This window comes from Thalia democratica, chromosome 1, assembly GCF_965202585.1.
Source record: "Thalia democratica chromosome 1, ktThaDemo2.hap1.1, whole genome shotgun sequence".
NCBI lineage: Eukaryota > Metazoa > Chordata > Thaliacea > Salpida > Salpidae > Thalia > Thalia democratica.
Genome location: NC_139165.1, coordinates 109,176,145 through 109,190,773, shown reverse-complemented (window position 1 = coordinate 109,190,773; position 14,629 = coordinate 109,176,145). Strand labels below are relative to the sequence as shown.

At 24.0% G+C, this 14,629-nt stretch overlaps 1 protein-coding gene across 3 annotated transcripts in view; it reads left to right on the top strand.

Moving 5' to 3' along the window:
- Window positions 1-11,954, top strand: part of LOC145849273 (phosphatidylinositol 3,4,5-trisphosphate 5-phosphatase 1-like) — a 37,253-nt gene extending 25,299 nt beyond the window's left edge. The window contains exons 18-29 of one of the 3 annotated variants that reach the window (XM_082954430.1): window positions 3,567-3,656; window positions 4,108-4,230; window positions 4,782-4,837; window positions 5,749-5,866; window positions 6,740-6,863; window positions 8,108-8,177; window positions 8,411-8,484; window positions 8,806-8,873; window positions 9,458-9,524; window positions 9,985-10,068; window positions 11,322-11,409; window positions 11,764-11,893. In XM_082954430.1, the coding sequence (XP_082810556.1) occupies window positions 3,567-3,656; window positions 4,108-4,230; window positions 4,782-4,837; window positions 5,749-5,866; window positions 6,740-6,863; window positions 8,108-8,177; window positions 8,411-8,484; window positions 8,806-8,873; window positions 9,458-9,524; window positions 9,985-10,068; window positions 11,322-11,370 (923 nt within the window). In that variant the 3' untranslated portion in view covers window positions 11,371-11,409; window positions 11,764-11,893. Of the gene's footprint in view, window positions 1-3,566; window positions 3,657-4,107; window positions 4,231-4,781; window positions 4,838-5,748; window positions 5,867-6,739; window positions 6,864-8,107; window positions 8,178-8,410; window positions 8,485-8,805; window positions 8,874-9,457; window positions 9,525-9,984; window positions 10,069-11,321; window positions 11,410-11,763 lie in introns of all 3 variants that reach the window. The other 2 variants (XM_082954447.1, XM_082954439.1) reach the window with 2 other exon arrangements.
- Window positions 11,955-14,629: the final 2,675 nt, after the last annotated feature.

The window sequence follows — 14,629 nt, the reverse complement described above, 5'->3', positions numbered from 1 at the left end:
AACTGTTGTTTTCGTTAATTTTAGTTGTTTAATTAGTTAGAAGGTAGATCGATTTTTGTACTGAATATTTGTAATGTACAATATTACGTCATACTGTTTTTTGTTTTTTGCATAACTTTTGTATCTTTGTTTAGTACAGTGCTTTGTATTTTGAATTTAACTGGCTGATGATCAAAGCTTTATGAAAAATTAAAGCTTTGTGAAACATATGTTCCAGAATTTTTAAAATCGCCATTTGAATAAATTATTTAAAAGCCCTTCAAGTGGGCTCAGTTGAAAGTGTTTACGTTTAAACATTAACCTTATTTGTATATATATATATATATATTTGGTATCATAAATGTTCCTAGTTGGTGTGATAGAGTACTGAGGAAATCACATTCTGGTTCTACCTTAGTAGGGCTTATGGTAGGTTGAAGTCATTTTAGTACTTCATGTATATATAACCATGGTCAAAAAAGCATAACAAGAACAGCTTTGATGTACCAATGGGAAGCTTTCATGGCGCAGAAATTTGCGAACTGGTTGGCCTATACATTTTAGATAAATTGAAGAAGGAGAAGATCTTTAGAGATGGTAATTTTGGTATATACCGTGACGATGGTTTAGCAGTGGTGGACATCCTACCGGGACCAGATATGGAGAGAAAAGTCAAACATCTAAGAAAAGTCTTTAAAAACATTGGTTTTGATGTCACCATCGAAGCCAATCTGTTTGTAACAGACTTCTTAGACGTAACATTAGATCTTCAAAATGAAAGCCATAAGCCGTACAGAAAACCAAATGCGCATACGGTTTATGTGAATAGCAAGTCAAACCATCCAGAGCATGTGTTAAAACACATACCGGTTGCAGTGAACAACCGCCTCCAGAAGATTTCTAGCAGTCAAAGCATTTTTAAGGAAACAACCCAACAATACCAGGAAGCTATAAGAGAAAGTGGATACGATCACGAGTTAGCCTATAGCCACAAAAACGAGAAGGGTAACAACAAGAAAAGAAGGAGAAGAAATATTTTATATTTCAACGCTCCATTCTGCAAAAGTGTTGCAACACGGGTTGGGAAGCGCTTCCTAGAGATTGTGGACAAGAACTTTACTGAAAACCATCCATATTGTAAAGTTTTTAACAGGAAGACACTAAAAGTGTCCTACTCCTGCATGCCAAACATGAAACAACTTATAATGGCACACAATCGAAAGATGTTAGACACGCAGTACAAAGAGAGGAGAATGTGTGACTGCAAAAAACAAGAATGCCCAGTAAATGGAAGTTGCCTGATGGAAAATGTTATATATAAAGCGACAGTCATAACTGATAACCAGACCAAGTTTTATGTAGGGTCGACTGGACTATCGTTCAAGAATCGCTACACAAAGCACAAGTACAGCTTCAAACACGAAAAATATAAAAATACGACAACTTTATCGCAGTACATTTGGAAATTAAAAAATGACGAAGTTAATTTTAAAATTCAGTGGGAAATATTAACAAGAACGAGAATAAATACAGTTTAAAAAACGGATGTAAATTGTGCAATGCGGAAAAAATCGAAATTTTAAAAGTTAAGAAATCTGAATCTTTAAACAAAAGAAACGAATTACAAACTGGATGCATACATTATAGAAAGCAATTTATCTAAAAACTCTGTTAATAATTTTGTCTAAAATCAACTATCTATTATTACGTAATACCTAATTTTGCATAATTTTATTGCTGTACTTACAAGTTTGCTTTTCATTGAATAAAACTTGGCTGAGGACGCGTATTAAACGCAGAAACAGCTGTACCAAGCAAAAGTTTATTTTGTGTATGTTATTTCTATATATATATATATATATATATACAATAAGAGAAATATACGCTCCATGTACTATGGTTGTATAAATTAATATACATACCCAGTTGTATAAATTATAAGCGAGAACTGGGTATGTATATGAACAGCTCTTAAAACTAACGTTCTACCGTGTACACCTTAGATAGTTTAATAGACTGTCTAAGAAAAGCCTGGTATAATTAACAATTTTTTTTTGTAATTCTGTATAACTCAAAGGACCACAAATAATTTTTCTTTATTGTTCACTTTGATTAGCTCAAAAAATGATATTCATATTATAATACTTAAATATTAACAATATATCCTGTTTTCTCAATAACTTGTGGTTTTTATACATCAATGTTTATACATGTTTTTTTTATATATAAAATCGTTTATGCTTGATTTTGATAATTTTTGTATAAGATTACAAGTTTGTTGAAAAGTGATTAATAACGTTGAAATGCAAATAATTTGTTGATAAAATACTCAATTGCAAGTATAACTTTATATGTTAATGACTCATTCACTTAAAAATAATTTTTATTAAGCTACAATTATTTTAAAAAAATTGTTTTTTACTTTCAACAATTTTTAAAATGTATTTTCGAGTTCCTTTATTATGATTAAATAAAAACCTTGAAGTAGCTTGTTTTGTTTTATTGTAACATATAAAAGTGTTGTTATTTGACTAGGCGACCCGATTATGTTTGCTTAACCACTATATTTGTTATTTAAAGTTAAAATTAAACACAAACTAGGTGATAACAAACATTAAACAGTAAGTGTAACTATTTTTGTATAGTGTTCTGAATATTTGTTTATGAGTTGCAATCATAATTGCTAAATAAACAGAAATAAGCTTTGAATGTAAATGTTTACTTTACATAATCTATTGTAATTGATCGTTTGATAAAAGATAAATAGTTTCACATATTTATTTTCTTCTATAAAAAATGTGTGTAATTACATGTTACTTAATTAACATCATACTAAAGTAAAAACTTTATTTTATAGTACATTCTTTGTATAAGTCGTTGTTGTATCTGGTTTAAAAAACAACAAAATAGTTGTAAAAGACTATATTCACATTTATAAAGTTAGTTAATAAGTTTGTTTAATTGTATAGCGTCCACTACTAATAAAATGAATTCTCGTAAAAATTATCTTATAAGTTGGTTGTAAATTTTTACAAGTAGTGTATTAAATTTTATTTACATTTTGTGTAATTTTCATTACAAAAAAAACTTATCCGTTTTTTCTGATTGAATGTAGAATATTTAGATACATTTAGCAGTTTTTCACTTTTTAAGATGAACTATTCTTTTAATATTGTTGTTAAAAACTCTATAACTATACGAATATGTGTATTTTTATATTACTACAAATTTGGAAATTAAATTTAATGAAGTTTACAAAATTATGACAACGCTTACCTAATATGTTGTGCAAGTGGTGTAATAGATTTATTCTCGAATATTTTATGTACAATAAGTATAATAAAAAATCTTACAAATTAAAGTAACTTCAAACTATCAACATTTATTTTCAAGGTTGTACAGATCATATAACGATTTTAGACCAAAGTCTAATATTTCCTATATAAGAAATATAATAGAAAATGATAATTTAATTAGTCAAATATAAATTATCTATTTATTCAGGTTGCACAGATAATATTATCGCAGTCTAGTATTTTCAGTTTACTAAAATTAAGTAAATATAAATAATTATGTTTATTTTCTAGGATGCACAGATGATATTATGACATCAGACCACAGTCCAATATTTTCCAGTTTTAGTCTCGGTGTCAAGCGACAATTCGTTTCAAAACAAGGTATTTCTACAATATTTTTAATTTTATTTGATTTCAATAACCTAATGATACAGATTTGTAATAACTAAATTAAAGAATTTAATAACTGTTATATACTAAAATATTTCAAACAACTGGATTGTTTATTTTAAGTATTTAAATTTCAACAGATAAATATTTAACATCATAACGACTTGCATATAAAATAATTTATTCATTGCTGTAATCGTTGCAAATGTTTTGTTATTTAAAGATGTTGTTTATAAATACTTAACCAATACATTTTTGCACAAAAACCAAGAAATACATAGTTTTCTTACATGTGATTATTAAAATAAATTATTTTTATTTGTCTTTAAATTACTTTAGTGATAATATTAATAAAACAGTTAAACAGAAAACGCGCATATATCTTTAAATACTGTCATAATTTAATTAGAAAAGTTTTCAATAAATAAATATTTATATTCAGGAGTAAATAGTGAGACAGAGAATGCACAAATAATATTCACAAGATTAGAACTGAAGTCATTATTCGGTGAAAAGTTTGAAAAAAGAAACTACATTTTGATGTTCCACTCTGAATGTTTACATAGTTAGTTGTTTTATAGTTAAACAGAAAATATATTTTATTGTTTTTGAAATGAGTAATTTTTGTTTTAAAAAGTTTGTAGCAAAAATTTATACACGACTTTAAACTAATGATGTGTTCACACTTCTTTTAATAATATTTAATTGTAAAAGTGTAATATATAAGTAGGTGCCATACTTATTTTGTTGAGGCGATTTACTCTTTGAATAAATAAACTTTGCTTGAAAGCCTTAAAATTCTAGCTTTTACCAATATCTTCTGTATATAAACTTTTGCAAAGTTATATATTTTATAAATATTACTTAAATAAATAGTCAATAGATTTATGCAAGTTATATATTTTATTCGCGACCGGTTTCGGTGGCAAAAATAGCAACCGTATCAAGTAAATAAATTAGATTTAAATAAATAGTCAGAAAATGTATATATGTATTACGAAACGGTAGTATAAACCTATTGTTTTTTTTATAATCAAATAAATATATGTATATGTTTAAATAAATTTAAATTGACTACTATTAACAAGTTTAACTAATTATTGTTTGTTTTAATAGAAACAGAGAAGACGGGAGTTTACAAATCGGTAAAAATTACAACTAATAACCATCAGGTGAGAAAACATTTAACAAAAATTTATAAATTAAAGTTTGTATTACAAAAACAAGTGTTTAATTTGTTGTAAAGAATGATGATAATTTGATAAAATTAATTTTTAGAAAAAGCTTTAAAAATTTAATTTAATTAGCTATATTAGCATTTAATTTTTATATTACAGTTACATTTTTTAGTTTTTGTTATTATTTTGTTCGTTTAACTATGTTTGATCATAATATTTTTAATATTAAAAGTGTACTAAGACAACTAATCAAATCAATAATGAACAACTTATATGCAATGTTTAAATTAAAAAATGTTATATAGTATAATTAAAAATGTAATAGCGTGTTACAGATACAAAATTAATAAAATTTAATTAAAAAAAAATAAATAATGTATACAGATATACCTTTTTAATGTAACTATAGCTTGTTGCAGACATAAACTTAATAAGATTAATAAAATGCTCTGTTTTACAACAGGCAACAGATATTTAAATACTTAATATATAATGAACTAGTACATAATATTTTTCATCACTCATTATGAGAGATATTATAATTGGGCACACAAATTTATAGTTCAAATAATAATTTCTAACCTTAAATATTTAGTTAAAAGATATACGAAATAAATATTATTTAATACAGATATAAATTGAAGAACATTAAAAACTATATAAATTTTGATATGTAAATAAAATAAAAATATTCTATACAGATTTACAGTTGTAAACAGATATTCAAAGTTTAGCCAATTATTTCTGATCTCGAATATTTAGTTGATCAGCATTTGTAGTATAACTAAACATTTTTATCACAGATATACAGTTGGGAACAAATATTCAAAGTTCAGCCAATTATTTCTGAGCTTGAATATTTACTTGATCAGCATAAATAATATAACTAAACATTTTTATTACAGATATACAGTTGGGAACAAATATTCAAAGTTCAACCGATTATTTCTGATCTCGAATATTTAGTTGATCAACATTTGTATTGTGCATTGATAATAGAAGGAGAAGAAAATGAATATTTAGGTAAATTTTGATTAAAAATTTAATATTTTATTATTTATATATTTTACTTGTTTTGTAACACTACTAATAGAAAGTGATTGAATTTTCAAATGAATTTAATGATATTAAATTTCATTTGAAACTTTAATATTTATTTATTAAAATTTATTTGTTTTGTGCACTACTAATAGCAATTTGAATATTTAAGTAAATATCAATTAGTTATGTATTTGTATTAATTAATTAGTTTATGTTTAAGTTGTATTGTGCACTGATATTAAAGATATTTAAAAACGAATATTTAGGTGATTGAAATTTATCTATATAAAAAAATACGTATAATATAACATGCGTTGTAGTTAATATTAAAATTATTAGATACTTAGGTTTATAAGATGTCATTACACGCGATGTATGTTTTTTGATTTCTTAACATGTTACATTTACTTTAAATTAAATTCTGCGTCATTTAAAGTTACAGTACAGTTTATATATTTGTTCTAATGTACTTACTAATAAATATATTTTTAAAATTTAATACTTTTAGTTTTGTGATTTCCAAAATTAAATAAAAGTGTTTATTGTTAAAAAAATAGGTTATATATTACTTCGGTACCTAAAATTTATATCACTTGGCCACAATTTAGTGTAGTTATTTGATAATTTAAAAATTAATTTATAGTTTTTAGTTTAATTCATTTTTAGGATTGTCATTAATACTTGTTGTTAACAACTTTTCACCGTTTTTTAAGCCAATCTTTTTCAAATTTGCTTTTATTAAAATAACTAAATGCTGTTTGTACTGCTTATTTCATTATATTATTTATTAATTGTTTGTATTACTGTTGTATGTAATTTTCACAGGAACTATTGTATAAAACATAATTTTCACAGGAGAGTGTATCATCCCACTGAGATATTCAGGCGAGAATCAACCTGAATTGTTCCAGGAGAAAATGACTTGGAGGGGCACACATATTGGGTACATTCAAGGGTTAATCAGTATCACAAGTCCTAGGTTCGTTAAATGTTTTGATAAAAAAAATTAAAGAATGATTAGTATATTTAGTCCTCGGTTTGTTAAATGTTTTGAAAAAAAGTTGTAGAACTTTCAAGTATTAATTAGTATCATTAGTCCTAGGTTTCATAAATGTTTAGAAAAAAAAAATTCTGAAAAATACAAGGATTGATTAGTATCACTGTAAGTTTGTTAATTGTTTTGAAAAAAAAATTGTGAAAGTTCAAGGATTAGTCAGTATCGTTAGTCCTTGGTTTGCTAAATATTTTGAAAAATTAAAAATGTTTGTAAAATATTCAAAAATTGATTAACATCATTAGTCCTAAGTTTGTTTAATGTTTTGAAAAATAAAAAGAATACTTGTGAAATATTTAAAAATTAATCAGTATCACGAGTCCTAGGTTTGTTTAATGTTTTAATAGATAAAAAGAGATTTTTTTAAATATTAAGGATTGGTTAGTATAACTAGTCAACCCTTGACTAGTGATACTAATGTATATTTTGTGATACTTAGTGATACTAAGTGTGTTTTGAAATATAAAAATTTATTGTGTTGCATCGAAGTCATAATATCGTTGAAAAAATATAATTCCTTTTAAACTTTTTTTGTTTATTGTATACTTTAAAACCAAGAAAAATTGTTGAAAATTTAAAAACTATTTGTGATGTCCAAAAGGATTATTTAGCAGACTAGTTCTAGGTATATAAAATCTTGTTAATACCTTTTTTGGGCAATATATACTATATTGTTTTTAATAAAAAGACTTACTAGTAACATATTTTGAGATTTTAAGTTTTTGATTGTTGTAAAGACTAACTTTCACAAAAGTTAGTTAAAGTTTTGGTGTAAATATTTTACAAATATTAATTTGTTTTATTTGTACCTTAAGTGAATGTAGTAGACGTAAGCCAAAAAGAAGAAGATTAGCTAAAATGAATATGCTACGGTAAGTATAAAAATGTATGTATGTGTTTATAAGTTAAAAAAAATTATTCGGTATCATCAACATTAACTTCGTTTTTAAACAACTAAATAAAGGCAAAACTATTTGTTACTCAAAATAAGTGAACTAATGTATTCATAAACTAAAGTAAGCTTGTAGGATTAATAAAGGTATTTATCGAAAACAATAAAATGCTTTAACAATTTGTTCTAAATTCAACAATTTTTTATTTCTGTAGAATATTAATTTTGAGTTTAACATACTTTGTTAAATTTTAATAATTTTAAAACATTTACACAGAGGTAGAGCTAGAGAGAAGACTTACGAATTTATCCAGATTGGGAATTTCAGTAAAGAAGATAGCGATAAGGTTTTTTTTATTTATATATGTAATTGAAAAAAAAAATACCTATACACAATATTAATGTCAGTAAGTATGAGTGAAGTAAATTTGAATAATATACTTACACTGAATAAAGTTTGTTATATTTTTAGTTTTATCTAATTTTTGAAATATATGCTTAGTCACTGGTGAAAAAAATACCTAACAAATTATTTTTAAATAATAAATCTTAGTTTTATTCAACAATTATAATTTTAAAGGATTCACTGAGAAAATTAGAAATGAAAAAAGGAAGGTTACCAGCTGTTCCGTTACCACACATATCAACCCATCCGTAAGTTAAAAAAATATTTTTATTATTCACATATTTTAAATTACTGTCATTACGTTATATACCAAGTCATCCGTAAGTAATGTTATTGAAAAGCAAACAATAAATTTAATTATGTTTGTATATAATATTAAAATAAATAATTTTTCACTGACACATGTATCAAGCCGTTCGTTTGATCACAACATTAAACACTAAAAAGTTTTTTTTTAATTTGCTTCTTCAGCAAAGCTATAAAGTAAACAAGTACTATAAAATAAAACTTGACAAAAATTGGAAATATATATGTATATATAATTTATTAAATTAATTTAATTTTTACAGATCGCCAACTTTCCCAAGGAGTGAGCCAAGCTACCCGAGAAACAACCAACTGAATGCTAAGCCTAAAGGTCAGTCTTAAATAATATTGAAACTGAAAAAAAAAACTTTTTAAATTTAAAAAATATTCTTTGAACTTGGCATAAAACCTAAGTTAGTGATTTGAAAGATGATGATAATTTTAATTTAAATGATTTCAAATCTATAGATTTTGTTTAGCATGTTGCTCTACCTTTTCATATGAAACTTATACAGAGCATGTAGCATTATGTATATGTCAAAAATTTCTTTAAAACCAATAAAATGCTTTGTTAATCACTAATTTGAATAAATTTATTAAGATTTCGACAACTAAAAATGTACTTGTGTTTAATTAAAACCAGATAAATGTTGATGAAATTGAGAAAAAAGTTATAAATATTTTAAAATTATTTCACTAAATTGAGATAACTAAAAAACCTTATGAGAAAAATTTCATCATTTTTTGAATTAAAACGTACAAAAATTTTTATATGGCATGTAAAATATTACATTTCATTTCATACCTACCATATATTTAGCCACCCAAATTTAAGCTATATCATATTAATGCATACACAAACTTACAATTTTTTTCAACATGTAAACTACGTCTATCTTATTTTTTAATATTCAGCACCCCCGACATACGAAGAGGTAGATACCACAAAAGTTTCACCCCAAAAATGGAAGCCGCCAGTAATGTTGGTAAATTTATAAAAAAAAATAATGTTTTTGTGTATTTTAAATGCAATCAGCATTTTACGTTTTAAATTACATTACCCTTTCATAAGTTTTTGTTTTGTTGTGATAAACTTTATTTCTTATAATATTATTATTAGTTACTAACAAAGTTTATAACTGTTTTTTTTTTCATTTTTTTTAGTTTTGTGCTAATTCTTTAATACTAGAATCAAACAAAAAATGTGTAAGTTTTTATTTATGTTGAGTTACCTAAACAATATTTTTCAAAATAATTTATTTTTTAAACCTAATTAAATTGTTTAGCAGAAATTTAACAACAGACTAATAATAAATTAAGATAAGGATTAATATCTCTAGAAAATTTTTATCTGTCTTAATTATTTACCATTTGTTTTATGTTTTTTTTGAGCTATATTAAAAATAATATCAGTCATAAACATTTTTTTTGATATTTCTCAGAAAATCTATGAAGAAAAAAAATGCCGTTGAATTTTCTCCATCTGAATTGAAAAATCAAAAATTAAAATTAAAACAAGTTAAAAAGTTAGATAAAGTTGTAGTGGCTTTTGCAATACACAAGAATATTTGTTTTTGTATAGTAAAAGTTTGCACACTGTAAATAAAAATCACTCTGGCCTTTTCAAAGTTTTTATTAAAATACTTATCAAAATTGGTTTTGGAGTTCATTGGACTAATTAAGTCAAAAAAACAAAATTAAACATTCTAAAGTATTAGAAATAATCGTGGTGGCTTCAGTAATTTTGAATGTGAAATAATTTATCTCATAGTAAATCCAACACAGTTACCAATTGTAAAGTTATTTTTGGTAAAAACTTTTTAAGCACATTAATGAAAAAGAAAACAACTTAAAAAAATTTTAAGAGAAAAATAATATAGCAACAAAATCTAAGTTACCTACACTGTTAATTCAACAAATGATTTTTTTAGTATATCAATCGAATATGCATGATGCTTTAGTTTATTAATTTTGTTTTTAAATTAATTCTGAATAATTTAGAAAGAGATTGAGCTTTTTTTTTATAAAATTTAAAGCACTTAGTCACTAAAAAAAGTAACACCAAGCTTTTTTTTTGTATAGTTTTTTCTTTATCTGCTTTAGTCCTAAATTTTAAAAATATTTTGATGATAATTTTAAATTTAAAAAGTTTGTTAAATTTTATTTTAGATTATTGTTTTAATGTTTTAATTTGACTTGTTTTAAAACACTTATTATAATCAAGCAAGAAATTTAACTCGTTTATATTTTATATTTGCTTATTTTATTCATGTTTTACACAACACAAATGTAAATGGAAACAAAAATTAATAAAACAACTATATATCTTTAGTTTTAAAACTTAGTTTTATTTGAAGTGAAAAAAAAAAGTAAAAACTAAAAAAACTTTACTTTGATCTTGCATTAGTATCTTTATTATTTACAAAAATCAAAGTGATTAATTTATAATTAAAATAAATTTAAAAACTATAAAAGTGATTATAAAACATTGTTTTTTTTTTTCAATTTGTTCTTTCTTTTTAACGCTTTAAAATATCTTATATTAATATTTATTAAAAAAAAGTTGTTGTGACGCATATATATATGTGAGTTTTTTGAGTTTAATTAGTTTCAAGAAATTAAAATATCAGTCTTAATAACTTTTGACGCAAACTTAAAATAAAAAGAATAAAAAGAGTTTTAATACAAATAAGATGATATACTTTAATTTATTACCTTCAAATAATGAATTTTTATTTTAATAATTATTGTTAAATTAAATAAACAATTTTTTTAACAGACCTCGCAGAAATGCTAACCCAAATTGGGATGGACAAACATCTTTATAAATTAATAAATAGTGGATGGGATAATATTAATTTTATTAAGTTAGTTTTGTTTATAAATTAATAAATTACGGTTAGGACGTTATTAAATTTATTAAGTTAGTTATGTTTATAAATTAATAAATTCTGGATGAAATAATATTAATTTTATTAAGTTAGTTTTGTTTATAATAAATAAATTATAGATGGGACAATATTAATTCTATTAATTAGTTATATTATTAAATTGATAAAAAGTGAATAAATATTAATTTTATGAAGTTAGTTTTAATTCTAGAAGTTAAATATTTAAAAATTTATTAAAAAAAATGCTTATATAATAAAATGAATGACTCCAATCAGTTTGCTTAGAGAGTTAGTAAATTTTATTAATGATAAACAATATTATCTTCTCAGAGACATTAACAATGATGATTTAAAAGAAGCTGGAATTTTATGTGAAAATGAAAGAAGTATAATACTTGACACAATTTATAAACTATAAAAATGTTTGTCAAAAATATTTTTAGATTGTTTAAATTAAATTTTTTTTTATATTTTTTATTATGTGATACCTAAAGACCGCTTTCTTCATAATGTATTTTTTAAATAGCTAATTATTTTTTAAACATTTAACATAAGTAAGTGTACTGTTTTAATGATAACTTGGATTTTTTTGACTTGATGTTGTAAAATTTTTGTTATTGTTTGAGTTCGTAAAACCACTGATTTAATTTAACTAGTCTTTATCTAGCCATAGTTTTGAGATTGAATCTTTGTTTACAAAAACTTACATTTGTTAAAAATGTGTTTTAAACAACATTGGATTTAACAATGTGCAATGTCAAAAAGTATAAGTACTTTGCCATAAACTATACTTCAATACTTTTTTTTGTTATATTAATACTTAGCACTAAATATCAAAAAGTGCGTTCGTTTTACTAAAAAGCTTTTTCTTGCTTTGTTACTATTAATTTTATAATAAGTTTATAGATAGTACAAGAAGTGTTAGTATTTTAAATAATTTATGTTTTAAATATTGCATTAGTTTTAAATTAAAGAAATTTTAGTACTCAAAACTTTTATCAATTTAACATTTAGTTTGTAAGCTAGTTTAAATAAGCTATGTGGATCCAAACTTTTTATGAAGTCAAACTGTTAAAACCTTCTTATTAATTAAAAGAGTACTTCTTTTTTGTCGTACTTTTAATTTTTACTGAAAAGCAGGGTTCCTATACTTTATTTATCGCAACTTCTTTGCTTTCTTGAACTCAAATATTAATGTCTATATTCTTAAATAGTAGTGTGCACAGAAACTAAGAAATTTCATAACCTCTAGATCAGTGGTTCTTTACTCTTTTTTTTTTATTTTACCCTTTTATGGATGATTATAACCAAGTTTACCCCATGTGTATACCATTATTTTATTTATTAAGGCAAGTAAAGATTTTTTCAACTTTATGCTTATAACATAAAAAATATTAAAAACTAAAGAGTTTACTTAACTAAAAAAATATTACAGTTCAATACTAACTAATAAATGAAAAAGAATTAAAAAAAAAGATACATAACTTGTACTGAAAAGTTTTATCTCGTATAACTAGGGAATATACCATTGTTGAGAATAGTTGCTCTAGATCTAAGCTCCTTTTTATAACTGCACCTTTTTGTCCGATATATTTCCATTAAGTTAATTGTTCTGTTACTTTTTAGCCGCAATATTTTACCTCAGTTAGCCCAAATTGCCCAAAACGGATTTGGAAAATTCTGCTCAAGGTTTAGTTTTATTTATGAGAAAACTCTTTTAAAACAAACTCAGTTTTGGAGGTTTGTTCAAAAAATGTAACTCATGGTGAAGTTACTAAGAGTTGATAGTTTTATTGTTAAAAGTTTGTTGTTTAATCAGTTTGTTGGTAGAAACTTTTTGTCAGTCTTGGTTTGTTGTTACTTTAGCAAGTTTTCTCGGCTTCCAAGTCAGATTTACAGATTATTTTTAAGCATTCAGTTGCTTATAGGTCGAACTTTTATTAAAGATGCAAAAAATTAAGATTAAAATATACTATATAAACTCTATTAAAAAAAATGAGAGCCGTTAGAAGTAGGCTGTCTTGAACTATCGGACATAAAAATACTTTTTAAACTTAATTTTTAAGTCCTATCCAGGGTTGCCACTTTACCTGGAATTCGACAGTTTAGGCGAAAACTGGAAAAACCTGAAGTTTGAGAAATTTTGTAAAAAAACCTGGAATTTTGAACAAAATAACTAAAAAACCTGAAGTTTTAACAATCTTCACATTTTCAGTAGTATAATTTTGATTTGACTCAAAAAATATATAATATAAATTAAAAAAGCTTGTTATCATCTATTTTTTTTAAACATATTTAAAGTAGCTTTACAGTGTGTTTTTAATGTATTTATACTTTTTAACACATTTTTTACCTTAAACTTAACTCTAAACTAAAAATAGACCTAAAAATGTGTACTTTAAAAAACCTGGAAATATTTTTAAAAAATGAGTGGCAACCCTGCCTATCGAAATACAAGAAATTACTGTTAGAAATTGTGTCAAATTCTTCCTGTTGGTCAAATGTCGTCCGCAAAGCAATTTTAAGTAATAAAAATACTTGGTATATTTTCTTCTTAAATACAATTAGATACTTTTACTATTAAGGAAGCTAGTAGTCTAAATAAATTGTTTGTATAGCTATACTAATAAAGGTGTTTATGCTAAAGGCTCACATTTTTAATGGTAAAAACTTTCGTTTGATAACTACTTATTTATTACTTTATAAGTTTGTGATTTAAAATAGTGTTTTGCTACTGATTTTAAAAGACTACCGACCTCTGTGTTTGGTTTATTTTATTTCGTTTAAAGTTGTATGGACAGCTTTAGTTTGTGTCATAACTAAATATATAAAAGAATATTTAAAATAATAGATAACCAAAAATTAAACTAATAAAATTTAGATCAGGTTATTTAACTTATCGACTTATATTTGTATTATGAATAAGAAATCTAGTTCCAAATGAGTCATCTAAAATAACTAAAAGTTAAATCCACATAAAACTATTGAGTTTCATGAATTATATGTAGGTCAGTTGCTGTTAAATAAGAGTGAAAATTTGTACTTAGTTATATAATCAAAAGACAGTTTTGTTTAATGACAAACTTTATTGCTATTTACAATTATAACATGTTACATTGGTAAGGTAGTTGTAAAAATTCACGAAGTGATTTTGTTCAGGTTTTTTTTAACTACTTTTCAAAATTAGTAAGATTTT